The sequence below is a fragment of the Psammomys obesus genome, unplaced genomic scaffold (assembly GCF_907164565.1).
Source record: "Psammomys obesus unplaced genomic scaffold, mPsaObe1.curated_primary_1811, whole genome shotgun sequence".
Taxonomy (NCBI): Eukaryota; Metazoa; Chordata; class Mammalia; order Rodentia; family Muridae; genus Psammomys; species Psammomys obesus.
Genome location: NW_026593286.1, coordinates 19,686,230 through 19,700,782, shown reverse-complemented (window position 1 = coordinate 19,700,782; position 14,553 = coordinate 19,686,230). Strand labels below are relative to the sequence as shown.

General features: G+C 42.2%; 1 protein-coding gene across 10 annotated transcripts in view; it reads right to left on the bottom strand.

Moving 5' to 3' along the window:
• Positions 1 to 14,553, bottom strand: part of Fn1 (fibronectin 1) — a 68,331-nt gene that overhangs the window by 6,220 nt on the left and 47,558 nt on the right. For 2 of the 10 annotated variants that reach the window (XM_055616603.1, XM_055616597.1), the window contains 13 exons: positions 14,279 to 14,443; positions 13,463 to 13,618; positions 12,536 to 12,649; positions 11,246 to 11,515; positions 9,874 to 10,061; positions 8,779 to 8,866; positions 7,799 to 7,975; positions 7,100 to 7,189; positions 6,715 to 6,894; positions 5,895 to 5,984; positions 4,848 to 5,305; positions 3,663 to 3,801; positions 776 to 940 (listed from right to left, as the gene is read on the bottom strand). In XM_055616603.1, the coding sequence (XP_055472578.1) occupies positions 776 to 940; positions 3,663 to 3,801; positions 4,848 to 5,305; positions 5,895 to 5,984; positions 6,715 to 6,894; positions 7,100 to 7,189; positions 7,799 to 7,975; positions 8,779 to 8,866; positions 9,874 to 10,061; positions 11,246 to 11,515; positions 12,536 to 12,649; positions 13,463 to 13,618; positions 14,279 to 14,443 (2,280 nt within the window). The remainder of the gene's footprint in view (positions 1 to 775; positions 941 to 3,662; positions 3,802 to 4,847; positions 5,306 to 5,894; positions 5,985 to 6,714; positions 6,895 to 7,099; positions 7,190 to 7,798; positions 7,976 to 8,778; positions 8,867 to 9,873; positions 10,062 to 11,245; positions 11,516 to 12,535; positions 12,650 to 13,462; positions 13,619 to 14,278; positions 14,444 to 14,553) is intronic. The other 8 variants (XM_055616604.1, XM_055616599.1, XM_055616605.1 and 5 more) reach the window with 5 other exon arrangements.

The window sequence follows — 14,553 nt, the reverse complement described above, 5'->3', positions numbered from 1 at the left end:
ACATTTATTGATTTTCACGTGTATGCAAGCAAATGTGTCTGTACATGTGGGCATTAGTGTCCCACAGTGCATATGTAGAGGTCAAAGGGCAATCTGTGGGAGCTGGCATCATGTGGGTTCCAGGGATGGGATGGAACTCTGGTTGTCAGGCTCGCCATCACCAACTAACCATCTCTGAACTTGACTGTTAAGCGATAAATGCATTACCAAGACATTTTCCTCTATATTACTAGCAATGTTTGTGTTTGTGTGTGTGTGAGTATGCATGAGTATGCATGTGGGCATGTATTACAATACAGGTATATCTGGTTATGTTAAGCAAAATGGTGTTTGTGAGTTAAATGCTCCTCTCTGTCCTTAGTCACTAAGGACTAAGACTAAGACTAAGACTTCACTAAAGACTGAAAGGAATGTGGAGTTTATGACTGCCTGTGTTATATCATCTCAATTAGACCAAACTCTAATGAGATTGTTAATTTCACCAATTTAGATATAACTGAATATTTCAAAGAGTGTATCACCACTACACATATATTTTTATTGATTGGTTAGATTAGCACACAACTCTTGAGATGCAGTAATATTCAACAAGTAAAATTTCCCATCATCCTTCTATGATGCAAAATGTTACTTTGAGTCAAACAGTATACTTCTGTTTGCATCATGTTTGGAAGAGCTTGCGTCTGCCAAACATGCTTCTGTGGCCCAATTAGTGCAAATGCATGAGACTAGAAGAGATGCAGGAATAAGTAGATGGACCAAGCAAGCTACTCACTAGATGAATCGCATCTGAAATGACCACTGCCAAAGCCCAAGCACTGGCATGTGAGCTTAAAGCCAGAGTCAGACAGTCGCTCCCATTCATCTCCAATGGCGTAATGGGACACCGTGTAAGGGTCAAAGCATGAATCATCCGTGGGTTGGTTCAGGCCTTCATTGACTATGAACAAAAGGAGAAAGGGGAAAAAAGAGGAAAACACATCTTATTGATAGTTTTGGACCATAAGAAGAAACATCTGTACTGTATACCATGACCTAATCTAGTAGCACTAAGAGCACAAATGTTCTTTCTCATCAGCAATGCTATGATGTAGCCAGTGGCCACTTGCCACAACAGGGTTAACATAGTCCATCTTCCTTCATTCCTGTCTTCTGTTTCAAAATGTGACCTTTTCCAGGAAATCTACTAATCATGACATGAAACAGATCTTAAGACATTTTAACTAGTTAAGAATGTGGGCAGTGATGCTTCTCCAAGATGCTTGAGTATCTTTGAGCTAATTAACATTTCTCTGCCTCTCTTTCCTCATCTATAACAAATACATGGGGCTAATAATATAACTATCCCTTCCTCTCATTAGGATCTCATAGAGGCTACATGAAACCAAGAAATCAAAACTCTGGCCAATCATCAAGATACAGAAATTACTCACTAATAACTATTGCTAGTAAGTAATTAACCATCTTAGATAACATTCCTTGCTTATACTTAAAATAGTCTTAACATTTTTATATAACATTATAATGCAATCTGCACTTATATTATAGCATTTTTTTTTTTTTACAGTTACTATGAAACTAAGTAAAACCGGACTTTCCAATGAAGAGACATCACCATAATGTAGATGATTTGAGTAGGTAAAAATCTGTTGCTTTCCCAAGATCTCATCCCTCCCTTTTAGAAATTTTTTTTAAGGATTAAAAAAATTAAAAATTATTTTTAAAGAATAAAAAAATAATAATCTGTGTAGGGGCCAGAAAGGTGGCTCAGTGGCTAAGAGCAATATCTTCTCCTGCAGAGAACCTGGCTAAGGTTCTCAGCACCTACATGCTGTCTCCAAGCTGTCTGTAGTAACTCCAGTCTCAGGGCGTTTGATGTATCGTTTGTGTTCCTTGGGCACCAAGCATGTACATTGTACACAGACACATGTACAGGTAAAACATCAATTCCCATGTAGAATGAATAAATGAATAAATAAGTAAATATAATTTGCATAAATGAGGCACACCAGGTTACTCTCTAAATGTTAAATCAGCTAACTTACTATGACTCCGAATCCCTCAGGTGGATATTTCTTTTTATAGCACAAAAAAAAAAAAAAAATCAAAAGTGCAAATGCAATCCATATTTGAAATGTCTAATATTCCAAAAGCTGCCGTCCTGCAAGAGCTAGAACATCTGAAGTGTTTTAAAACCGAGAGAGCCTGGTAACTAAAAACACTGGCAGAGCAAGGGGCTGGAAGGAAACAAAGCGTCTGGAGCTCTTACATGGGCAGTCACCATCTTAAAACTATCCAGGAGTTTAAATTCTGCTCTGACATTATGGAGCCTGAGCTGCATAGCAGGTTTCAGTCCATCACAGACAATACAGTCGGATTCTACACACACCATCTTCAAGAAAACAATATGGAAAACGCCCACAAAAACCCAGTGCTTAAAAAAAAAAAAAAAAAAAGAGTCCTTTCATGTGGTATTTCACTAGTGAGACTACAAAAACCAAATGCTAATTATGGTGGATGTAATACAGACTGTCGGCCCACTTCTGCTTAATTTACGAGTGAAAAAGCAGTCTTCTCTCTGAGGAAGGAGACCAAAAGGAAGTAACTGCCCCTACACAGAAGTCCTGCTACCTGGAAGAACTTGGGACTTAGCCCTGATAGTGTAAGAAGACTTACTTCTATTCACAATTTCAGTTATTCCCTAACTTGTGTTCCTTGGTGAATCTTTAGCTACTGCAATTTAAAAAGCCAAATGGCACACTGTTGGCTTCAAAAGGCTTTCCAGAGGATACACAGAAGACTCAAGGGTCATTCAACCTTTATTTAGATTTTTCATGATTAAAGTTATTTAGCCTTTATTAAGATGTTGCATGGTGGTCACTGAACTTTTATTAATTTTATTAAGATTTTGCATGGGGGTCATTTAACCTTTATTAAGATCTTGCATGTATGTAACATGAAATGAGTATTAAGACACATATAAAGAGGCTGGAGAGATGGCTCAGGAGTTAAGAGCACTGGTTGCTCTTCTAGAGGACCTGGCATAGTTTCTAGCACCCACATGGTAACTAACAAGCATCTGTGACTCCAGTTCCGGAGGATCTGGCACCTTCCTCTGGCCTTTCCGTGGATGCTGCATGCATTTTGCGCACAGACATACATGCAGGCAAAACACCCATACACATAAAATTAAAATAAGCAAATGTAAAAAGAAGAAAACAAAGAACCATATAAAACTGAAGTTTGGAACAGGGAACTCTTTGGAAAGAAAGGGACAATGCTGGTAACGGTTTATGTCAGGAACAAAACCTAAGCCATCACTTAACATTGCAAAGGAGGACTGTGCTTAGGTATTCTGTTCGGGTTAGGAACATAAGTGGACCACAGTATGGGATAAGCGACTAGTAAAAGGTATCTAGAAGTCATTGCCTCTATCAACTAGATACTCAATAAGAAGAACAAAGGAAATTGGACTGAATAATATGAATTTCCCTTCCAGGCCTGTCATCCTGTCAATCATACATTATATGTATAATTGCGTAAGGGGACATTTCCTGCTGTTGTGTAGTTGTGCAGTCAAAGACAACAAGGAACAATAGGCAAAGCCTTCTCTGGTGATCCAGCCGGAAGCACGTGCCTGCACAGGGCAGCAGTGTACCTACCGGTGTTGCCAACGGTAATAACTTCTTCCCGAACCTTGTGCCTCCTCTGGTTTTGCAGTGCCTCAACTATGATGTTGTAGGTGACACCTCTGGTAAGGCCAGTCAGAGTCGCACTGGTCGAAGTTCCAGGAACTTGGAACTGTGCACCCGAAGAGGGGAGAAAGCATTACAGTGACAAACAGGCCTGTGCTCTCCTATTCTGTTAATAACCCTCCCTGTTTAAAAACGAAGAAAAGGAAGCTGGGAGGCAAAGGCAGGTGGATCTCTGTGAGTTTGAGACCAGCCTGGTCTACAAAGTGAGTCCAGGATAGCCAAGGCTACACAGAGAAACCCTGTCTCAAAAAACAAACAAAAAACAAAAAGAGGAGAGAAAGGGGAGTGTATAGGATCCTCACCCAGTCAAGAGGAGATCTTAAATGAGTGCAAAGAGCCATCATTTCTGCTAGATCTTTCTACCTAGGTGTTCCACAATTATCAGAAACCCTCGGCTATACTAGCCTCCTCTGAGTCTTGTAGCTCACTGGAACTCTTGCCAAACCCCACACCCTTTCATAAACTTGAGCACCATGGAAGATGAGTGCATTCCAAGCAAGGTGCCATCACAGTACAACTTGAATTTTCCTACAACACTGGCACATCCCCAGACTCAAGTTTCTGAGCTAATAAATGTCCTATGGGTACAGTCCATTTTTAAGTTTCTGCCACTTTCTAAAAATAACACAATAAAAATTGATTCTTGCACCAGAGGGACAAATTAAAGAACGGAGTTTTGGAGAATCTATCTCTCATAACAGCTGGTACCCAAAGGTTTACCTAATCTTCCTAGACACATAATAGATAATGTGACCCTTCAAGGACAGACACCAGGGGTGGCATTTCCAACTTCATATAAATATTTCTTTTTTTTTTCCTTTTCCCTAAGATCATCTTTTTATCCATCTCACTAAGTAGCCTCCGGTGTATGAGAATAATAAAAATAATTTCATTCTCTCTATTGAGTCAAACACGGTGACAGTCTCTGGCTTAAGCTCCAGAGCCACAATGAGGTAAGAATAACAACCCGAGAGCTGTAACATCTGTCCTGGGAAAGCAGACATCTGACCTGGGAGCTTTCGTGAATTCTGTTTGCTTCCTTTCTAGATGACACAGTTACAAATGAAGAGGGGGGAGGAGGAAATTAGTCACCTGTAAGGGCTCCTCATCGGTGCCAACGGGTTGACATGAAATGATGTACTCAGAACTCTCCTGGAATGGCGGCCAAGAGATGGTTGTTTGTGAGAGAGCTTCTTGTCCTGTAGAGGCATTTGGATTGAGGCCCGGAACGTGAGGGTAGAGGTGGTAGTCTACGTCACCCCTGGGAACATGAATCTCCTCATCTACATTCGGCAGGTATGGTCTTGGCCTAAGCCTGACGGGGGTGGCCGCGGTGGGTGGTGTGGTCCGCCTAAAGCCATGTTCCTCAAAGATCATTTGTTGCCCAACACTGGGTTGTTGGTAGGTTGTGCCAGGAAGTTGAATACCATTTTCGGTGTCATACCCAGGGTTGGTGATGAAAGGGGTCTTTTGAACTGTGGTGGGAACATCCAAGATCTCAGGTCCATGAAGATTGGGGTGTGGAAGGGTAACCAGTTGGGGAAGCTCATCTAGCCAAGAGAGGTTAGAGCCAAAAAAGCAAAGCGCATTAAGCTCAAGGAAGAAGCAACAATCACAGTCAATCCAGGCAACAACTGTACATCAACCTGATCAAGACTCCCAGACAACCAGCAGTTCTCAGATCACAAAACACTCTCTAGAAAGAAATCTGGAATTTTTTTTTTTCTTCACAGATTTCTTTATAGTTTAGACAGGAAAAAAAAAATGTTAGTATAATTTCTCATACAGACGAAGCTTTGAAACGCTGAGCCCCACAGAAAGCCACTTTTGCTTCAATTAAGCCTTTGCAACTGAAATATTGGATTTGAAGTTTCAGAAACCAAATACTAAATCAAGGCGAATAGGAAAGGTCCCATTCAAACTATCAAGTTTGAATTGCTGACAGTGAGTGAGGCTTTTTAGATTGTAGAAAAATAAACAAACCAGACATCTTTAGAGCATGTTAGGTAATTCCTGTCAAAGAGTACGATACATAAGACATACCGCTAGGAAAAAAAAATTAGCTAACCTATGAGAAATGTGTTGAAATGTAGTAGGGAACTTCACCCTGCAAAGCAACCATTGGTTATGAGTCTTTACCTGTCTTTTTCCTCCCAATCAGAGGCTCACTCTTCTGATTGTTCCTCAGGGCGATGACATAGATGGTGTACTCAGTGCCTGGCTCCAGACCTGACGGGGAACACAGCCATTTCATTGTGCTGGCAGGCGTGGCCAGCCAAGCAGCAGTCACTGGCTCAGTAGAGAGAGGCATTGCTCCCAGCTGCCTGAAGTCTTAGAAGGTGAGATCAGCTCCACTCCTGTCTACACTCACAGACTGCACGAGAAGGCCACTCAGCCGGCTGATCATTTTACAATCACAGCTGACGCTTGAACGAGCCTTTTCACGATAACCTTCCTGGAGGATTCTTTCAGCCTGTAGATAAACTATCAGCACTGCATGCCACCAGTGGCATACACATTTGGGAGAGATCACCATGGACTCCAGACTTCTGTTTAATCACTAACCCCTTTCAATGACAGAACAGAAATTAGCATTCGGCTTGTATTTTTCCCATACCAGATTCTGTTTTCTTGTGCAACAGAGAAGCTGTGATTTCCTGATATCTGTGTTCTACGGGGATTTCAACATCCATGAAACACTATACGTACAATTTATCTTATTTGGGGGGACAAAATAATGAAGAAATAAGCAAATTTACATCACAGAGTAATACATCATAGTGTGCGATATGACGGCACTGAAATTACATGCTCACACACTTATACCTTTTGAGAAGGCTACTTGTCCCTGAGAAGAATGCTTTCATTCTCATAAAATAGCATCAAGACACAACTGGGGAGTATTACGGATTTTGGGTATCTATGATTAAGGAGGAAAACCACAACACGGAAGCAATACCAGTAATGGTGGCCTCTGTGACGCCAGGGCGGGGCCGAGGGACCACTTCTCTGGGAGGAGATCCGGGCTTCTCATACTTGATGATGTAGCCAGTGATCCTGGCACGGGGCGCCTGCCAGGATACTAGCAAGGAATTGGGGGTGGTGGTCAGGAACCGCAGGTTGGATGGCGCATCAATGGCTGAAAGTAAACAAAATGGCACCTTAGAAAGTGAACGGCCCTGAAGCTATTCTCCCGTTTGCACCCAGCCCCAGCAAACAGAGCAGGGAGGGAACCTGAGAGTCCCCGGAGCTGTAAAATCCCAGGTCCATAATTGTCTCTAAAGTTTACACAGCTGATTACAATATGCATCAGCTGATGTTTCCTTAGCAGAAAGTGGAGTTACCAGTGGAGGCATCAATGACCACGGGGGAGCTCCGGGCATTGTCATTCAGAGTGTACAGGTGGATCTTGTAGTCGGTGCCTGGCTGTAAACCTGGAATTTAAAGAGACAAGCCTTTTAGCCTTGCCTGCGTTACTAAGTGCTCTAAGCTCTCGTGCTTGCCTGCAATTTCTTCTACTCCTCTACGGTGGCATATTTTTGTAGGCTACCGAAGGAGTTTACAGGGACGAGGAAAGTGAATGAGAACCCTTCCTCAAAAGCAAGTCACTTACGTTCTGATATCGATTTGTCTCTGATCACAGCTTCTACCTGTATTACAGTGCTGTTTATAGTTATAATTTTCATTATTATTATTTTTAAATCTAGTCATGCTAATACCAATGCACTACTATTTTGTATCTTTTTGTTTTCTGTGTTAACTTAAAAAAAAAAAAAAAAACAGGGTTTCATTCACTGTCTGGTCTCAAACTCACATCTTCCTGCCGCAGACTCTTTCTTACCTATGACTTCAGGTGTGCTTTTTTTTTTTCATTAAACAAGAAATGAGCATGTTATGAAACAACAGATTTGATGAGTGAAATTTATAGGTCAAACAAAAGTCAGGAAGTCAAAAGGTCATGGAATGGCAATCAGATTTTTAAATCGTGTTCTAGCCATGGGATAACTAATAAGCTACACAGTCAGACTGCTGTGTGCGCCAACCTGTAATAGTGTAGCTTCTGACATCAGGGCTGATGGTCCTCTGAACTGGGGTCTGGCCGTTGGCTGGAATGGCATCGACTTGGAAGCCGGTGATTGTCTCCGTCTTTGTTCTCCAGCTAATAGTGATGGTGGTCTCTGTAGCATCTGTCACACGGGCCCTTCTCGGAGGGCTGACATCTGTGCAGAAGCACAGCTGGAGATTAATGCATGCTTGGCTCATACATGTAAGGGTTTGATATTTTAAAACACGTCCTTGTTATACAAATGCATTCACTTCCAGAAATACACTGACTGATAACGTGTAGGTTCATCCCCCTTTGATATCAGGAAGAATGATTGACGGTATTTAGGAAAAATGAAAATAGTCACTTCTCATGTCTTTCCTTTGAAGAAACTGAAAAGCCTTATGAATAATACTACCAGTGGTTCCCAGGGCTGACTCTGTAGTATCTAGAAATATTTTGAACCAGTGTTGCAATGAATAATTTACTGTACTGTAAAAATGTGTGGTAGGAATATAACATGGTCAATTAGTAATGATCTGCGTGTGGCCAGTAGTATTCTGTCACTTTTGTAAGGCTTCACGTCTTCATCATTCCACAGATAATGAAACATAAACTTACTGATAAAGCAGAGAACTAGGACCACAGACCTAATTTAGCCCCGTATTTCCTGGGACGAAAGCCACTGCTTCCTCCCCACACTGGAGCTCTAGGAATAGAGACCCTCAGCAGCAGAGCGTAAACCAGCTATGGGCTTTAGCCAAACGGCACCAGCATAACACAGTGACATGATTCCATCTCGTTCCAGTGGGCCATTTTCTGGATGGCATACGGAAGTGAATCATCAAAACGGTAAGCTATTACATGAGTTTCCAAATTCTACTGTTGAGTTGTTGCTTAGATTTAAAGATCACTCACCGACCTTTTATTTTTACTTACATTCAAGGTTTGTCAATATGAAAACATTTCATCACTTACTCTCTAGAGTTGTGACAATTCCCTGTGCTGGCCTGCTTGTCAATGTGTCCTTGAGAGCGTAGACACTGACTTCATATTTGGTGGCCACCTAGAAATAAGGGCATGAGGAGCTTTGGTAATGGTGTTGCATGAAGCCTAGAGAGTTCTGGCAAAGCACTAGAGAAACTCGGTTATCATGAAAGGCAATGGGCACATCCCACTTCAAATTCCCAGGTCAACTTCACTCTTACCTATGATTAACAACGCATTTAAACTAAATGAATTTTAAAATGCTTTCAGGGGTTAGGTCCGAGCAATCCGCAAGTGGTAATAAAAAAAGAATAATAATAAAAAAAAGATCAGTATCAGCCCCCCCTTTTTTTTTCCAGCTTTTATGATCTTATGGGTATCAGTCATGTTTTGGTTTTTTTTCTAATCACAAAGAGATGAGACAAAGTTTCTGCTTTTGTCTCTGAACCCTGTTCTGCTGCTTGCCTTGGAACTGGTCTTGAGTTAAGATGTGCATCAGGCCCTTAGAATCCTAGCTGGTTTCTGCAGATCTAGAAAGGGTTTTTAAATGTTATCTGTTTGTTTGAGATGGCCTCACTCTGTAGCTCTGGCTGTCCTGGTACTCACGCTGGCCTCAAACTCAGAGATCCACCTGTCTCTGCCTCCCTCGTACTGAGATTAAAGGTGTGTGCCACCACACCTGGCTGATTTTTAAATGTTCTAATTAAGGGTGGTGTCAAGTTAAGCTGGTACTAACTGGGGAATGCTTCTTGCCAAGGAAGCACCACTCATTAAAGCTGTAAGTTTAGCCAGTGGATATATAAATTGCCCCCTACAGAATACAACCTTAAAACAAGCAGAATACTTCTGTCAAAGAACTACACAAAATCCAAAGCTATTCCTAACATTCAAATCCAGGAGTCATGTTAGGTTATCTAGAAAATCCTAGGTCAACACTGACAACTTCTATTGTGCAAATTTATAAGAAAATCATTTGATGATAGAAGGAAAGGACTTTAGGTTCATTATGGATTAGCCTTCTACTACCTGATGAACTCCGTGAGATGACCTACTTCCTGGTTCGAGGGATGGAAGCTCACTGCTTACCATAAGCCCTGAGACAATCACAGACGAGCTGTCGGGAGAAAGGTTGATTTCCTTCATTGGTCCCGTCTTCTCCTTCGGGGTCACCCGCACTCGGTAGCCAGTGAGTTGGACATTGGGTGCTGTCCACTGGGCACTCAGGCTGGTGGGTGTCACCTGAGTGAACTTCAGGCTGGTTGGAGCAGGAATGGCTGCGGGAGTGGTCATTGGTTAGAAGGTTATCTTATAGGGGATGAGGAAAATGGCAAACAAAGCCAACTGTAAGAAATAGAATGGATTGGTCTTGTAGGGACTGGTGGACTCCCTGGCCCAGCAGGGAGTCGGCACAGACACGTAATACAAAAGGATACAAAATTGTGTTTTGATACCAGCAATTCTCAGAATCACTGGAAACGCCTGGGTAAATGCCGCCACTGAAAAGAGACTTTGGGCCTTATCTCCCTACCCCTTCGAAAACCCAAGAGTTGAATTATCATATTGGTCATTAGAATTGATTTTTTTTTTCATTTGTACGAAAAAGATGAGCAATGGCCTTTTCTCTATATAAATTATCTGTGTATGGGAAACCAGGTTACAGAGTATTTCATCCAAGAGATAGAATTATGTTCTTATTGTCTCTTTTATTTGGGAACCCATGGCAGATATCACTGCTAAATTTGAAGTATTCTCTTCGGTGCAGCGTTAAGAAGAAAACTGGTTCACGACAGAGGCAGGAAAGAGAAGCAAGGAGCGGTAACACAGACTGTCACCTCTACACGCTAAAGCATTCCAACCTACTCCGTAAGTAAAGCACAAAAGGACGAAGGATTGTAGGAGGCACTAGCCCTGATGACTCTGTCCTCAGCCTCTGGATCAGACAGAATCCTTGAAGCACAGGATAACTAGCCAGGGAAGAACTTCCCCATGTATTCTTAGATCATGCTGTAGGGAAATGCCTGGCTTAGGGTCAGTTCTCAGAGTAAGCTTTATGATCCGACACTTCTTTCCTTCATGTGTGGAGAGGAAGGGTAACCACCGAGGTGCGTCACTTAGGAAATAATGCACAATTCAATATCATCTTCAAATGTCTTGCTTTATAATAGATGATATATATATACACACACACACATATATGTGCACATATACTAAGCTACTTCAGATTTCTTTTCTTTTTTTTTTCAAGACAGGGTTACTCTGTGTATCCCTGGCTGTCCTGGACTCCCTTCATGCTGGCCTTGAACTCACAGAGATCCCCCTGCCTCTGCCTTCCTGGGAGTTTGGGGGCATTTGTCTACTGTCCCTTCTGTGGGAACCAATAGCTCAGTAAAATATAACGTCAGCAGGGCGTAAAGCCGCTGCTCCTGTAGGCACGCAGGCGGTGCGGTTCACGATATACCTGTGGACTGGACTCCAATCAGGGGCTGGCTCTCCATATCATCATGCAAGGCAACCACACTGACTGTGTACTCAGAACCCGGCCTGAGGCCCTTCAGCTCTGCAGTGTCGTCTTCACCATCAGGTGCAGGGAAAAGCTCATGGATTCCATCCTCAGGGCTTGAGTAGGTCACCCTGTACCTGGAAACTTGCCCCTGTGGGCTTTCCCAAGCAATTTTGATGGAATCGACATCCACGTCAGTGAATGCCAGTCCTTTAGGGCGGTCAATGTCTGTTAGGCAAATTAATGGTAAGAGGTTATGTGAAAAGCAAGTTGTGAAACAAGCATATTTTTTATACCGTGCAAAGCAGTTCTACAGATAACCATTTTCCTTGACGAATTAAACTCCAATTATCACGCTATTAAGATAGTTACTTGACATTTGCTTAAAAAGGCTTTTTTTTTTTTTTTTTGGTTTTGAGGTTTAGCGTATTTATTGTTACTTATTGAAACACAGGTGTGTATAAGCTGTGTAGACACCCTGCAAAAATCTCCACATAGGAAATTTAGTTTCATTTGTATCAATTTAAAGATATTCTAGATTTGATTTTGCAATGTGATGTTAGTCTCATAGACCTGGATTTTCTATGTCTTGGAAATGGTAACGTTGATTTTCAGTGTTCAGTGTAGACTGCTATAATCTTTCTCAAATTCTTCTTTTCCCTCTATTAACTATTATATTAAAATGCTGGGGCTGGAGAGATGGCTCAGAGGTTAAGAGCACTGCACTTCCAGAGGTCCTGAGTTCAATTCCCAGGAACCACATGGTGGCTCACAGCCATCTATAGTGAGATCTGGTGTCCTCTTCTGACATGCAGGCAGAATACTGTATATATATTAAATAAATAAATCTTTAAAAAATAATAAAATAAAATGCTGATCCAGCCATGCCCTCCGAACATAACCTCCTCATACTTCAGTCAACTTTACCATCCAGTCGTAGAAAAAGTAGGTCTTAGAGAAATATTTCAGATTTGCTAAAGGCAAATAAGATTTTGCTGAGGCTATTTGAGCAAAGGAGATTCGAAGCAGAGCAGCTTTTGGTGGCATCATTACAGTGGTTTTCCCTGAAAGCTCCCTGTATGGCACCAAGAAGAAAAAACATATTTGCCAAGGGCTCATCTCAAGATAGGAACCAACCAACACGCTGCCATTCCTTGCATATAATGGCAAAAGACGTACAGGGGCATCCAGACATACAAGAACAAAATGACTTTGAAAGTAGCAACTAACGGAGCATTGGTTACGTACTGGTTACTGCAGTTTCAACCAGGGGCTGGCTTTCTCCGTTCCGATTCTGAGCATAGACACTAACCACATATTCCACTGTGGGCTGCAAGCCTTCAATGGTCATTTCTGTTTGATCTGCAAAGGAAGGAGAAGCAATTGTAGGTCTATAAAGCCGCCCGAGCCACTCCTGAGAGCTTAATGAAAAGCAGATGTTGAGCCTGTGATTTTTCACTGGCAGAATAATCATGAAACACCTATTCTTCTTGGGGAAAAAAGTCAGAGACTTATTTCCTCTTGGGAAAACCTATTCATTTGTAACAAAACTGGGGCTGGGGAATACGGTTTAGTTGGTAAAGTGTTGTCTCGCACAAACAAATCTAGGCTTTGATACCCAGTAGCACAGTAAACTATATGCCTATGGTACCCGCATTTAGGAGAAAACAAACGAGAGGTTCAGAAATTTAAGGTCATCCCCTTGCCTACACAGTGCATTAAAGGCCATCATAGACTTCACGAGACACTGTCTCAAAAAAAACAAAGAAGAAAAAAAATTTAGCATACTGTCGTAAAATCATATTCAACTTAACATGATGCCCCAAGATTAATGAGGCTAGTCTTGAAAAAAGAAATTAACTTGACCTTAAGAAATTGCCTTGAGATCATAATCTTGCAAACCATTTTCTAGATCTAGAAGGATCCTCAATGTCCGTCCATCCTTCTCTTCCTGACAACTAAAGGTTTAAGTAGCGTCCATACTACTGTGTTAAAAAATAGAACCAGAAATATATGGATACTAAAAGTTTAGAAGCCGCCCTGTGACATGAGCTGGCAACAGTCTACAGACAGGAGCACCGCCACACGTGCCCTACAGGCCACGGACTTGGAGCGAAAATGTCTGAGCTCCTACTGCGTCTATCTTCCTAGAAGCGACGTGCCCGCTGTGCTTACCTGGACCAGCAGTTTTGGTTTTTGATGGCCCTACGCCGTTCTTAGGAGTGGTGGTGACCCTGTAACCGGTCACAGGAGAACTTGAAGGCAGCCACCTGACACTAATGCTGTTGTCCTGAACATCTGTCACCTGCATCTGGGCCGGCTTGTCGATTTCTGTTAAGTTAAAAAGAAAAAAAAAAAAAAATAGGAACCAGTGAAGCGCCAGTGTTTGAGGGCAGGATTGGGCAAGCCCTTGTCTTCAGTTCTACTGTGCACGCAACTGATCTTCTGCTTCCATTAATGTGCTGCACGTGTTCCTTTTGACACGACTGGAGGGTTGGCTTGAAGAAGGAAAGGTGCGCATGCGGACACTATCACAACTGTTTTCGATGTGACTGTTTCATCCCACAAACAAAACCACCTCATCTCCGGCAGGCCTCTGTCTTCCACTCCGTCGGCTCAGCCCACCAGTTTTCTACAGGTATTTATGAATACTCTCTATGGCCTACATCTCCACGGGGTATAGCAGTAGTTAAAAACACAGACAAAAACGTCTGCTCTTGAGGTCTTCTTTGTACATTTGTCTCAACGTTCTGTTACTTATGAGTGGTGTTAGCTATAGGCTTTTGCCTTATTAAGAATACCAATCAGGATCGGGGGTACAGTTCAGAGATACAACACTTGTTTACTGTCTATGCGATGCTGGATTTAATCCCCAGAACACACAAAACTAAAGGAAAAATCAATTTCACAGTGAAGAAAATACCTTGGGAGAATTCTGTGATAATCGTCTTCGTAAATAACCCCCTGTCACTCCAGAAGAGAAGTTTGTACCTGTTTGGTAATTGATGGAAATTGGTTTGCTACTGGCTGGACTGTCCCCGCGGCCAGTGACAGCGTACAAGGTGATGGTGTAGTCTGCTCCGGGTTTAATATTGTTGATGGTGGCCGTGGACTTGCTCCCGGGCACAGTGAACTCCTGCACAGGGCTGTTTCCTCCTGTATGAAAAGGGGTGAGGGGAGAATGTGAGGAGCCAGGAGTTACTCCAACACTAATAAATCATGTATGTATGTAAATCATGCTGCTTGCAGAGTCCCTGGTTAAGGCC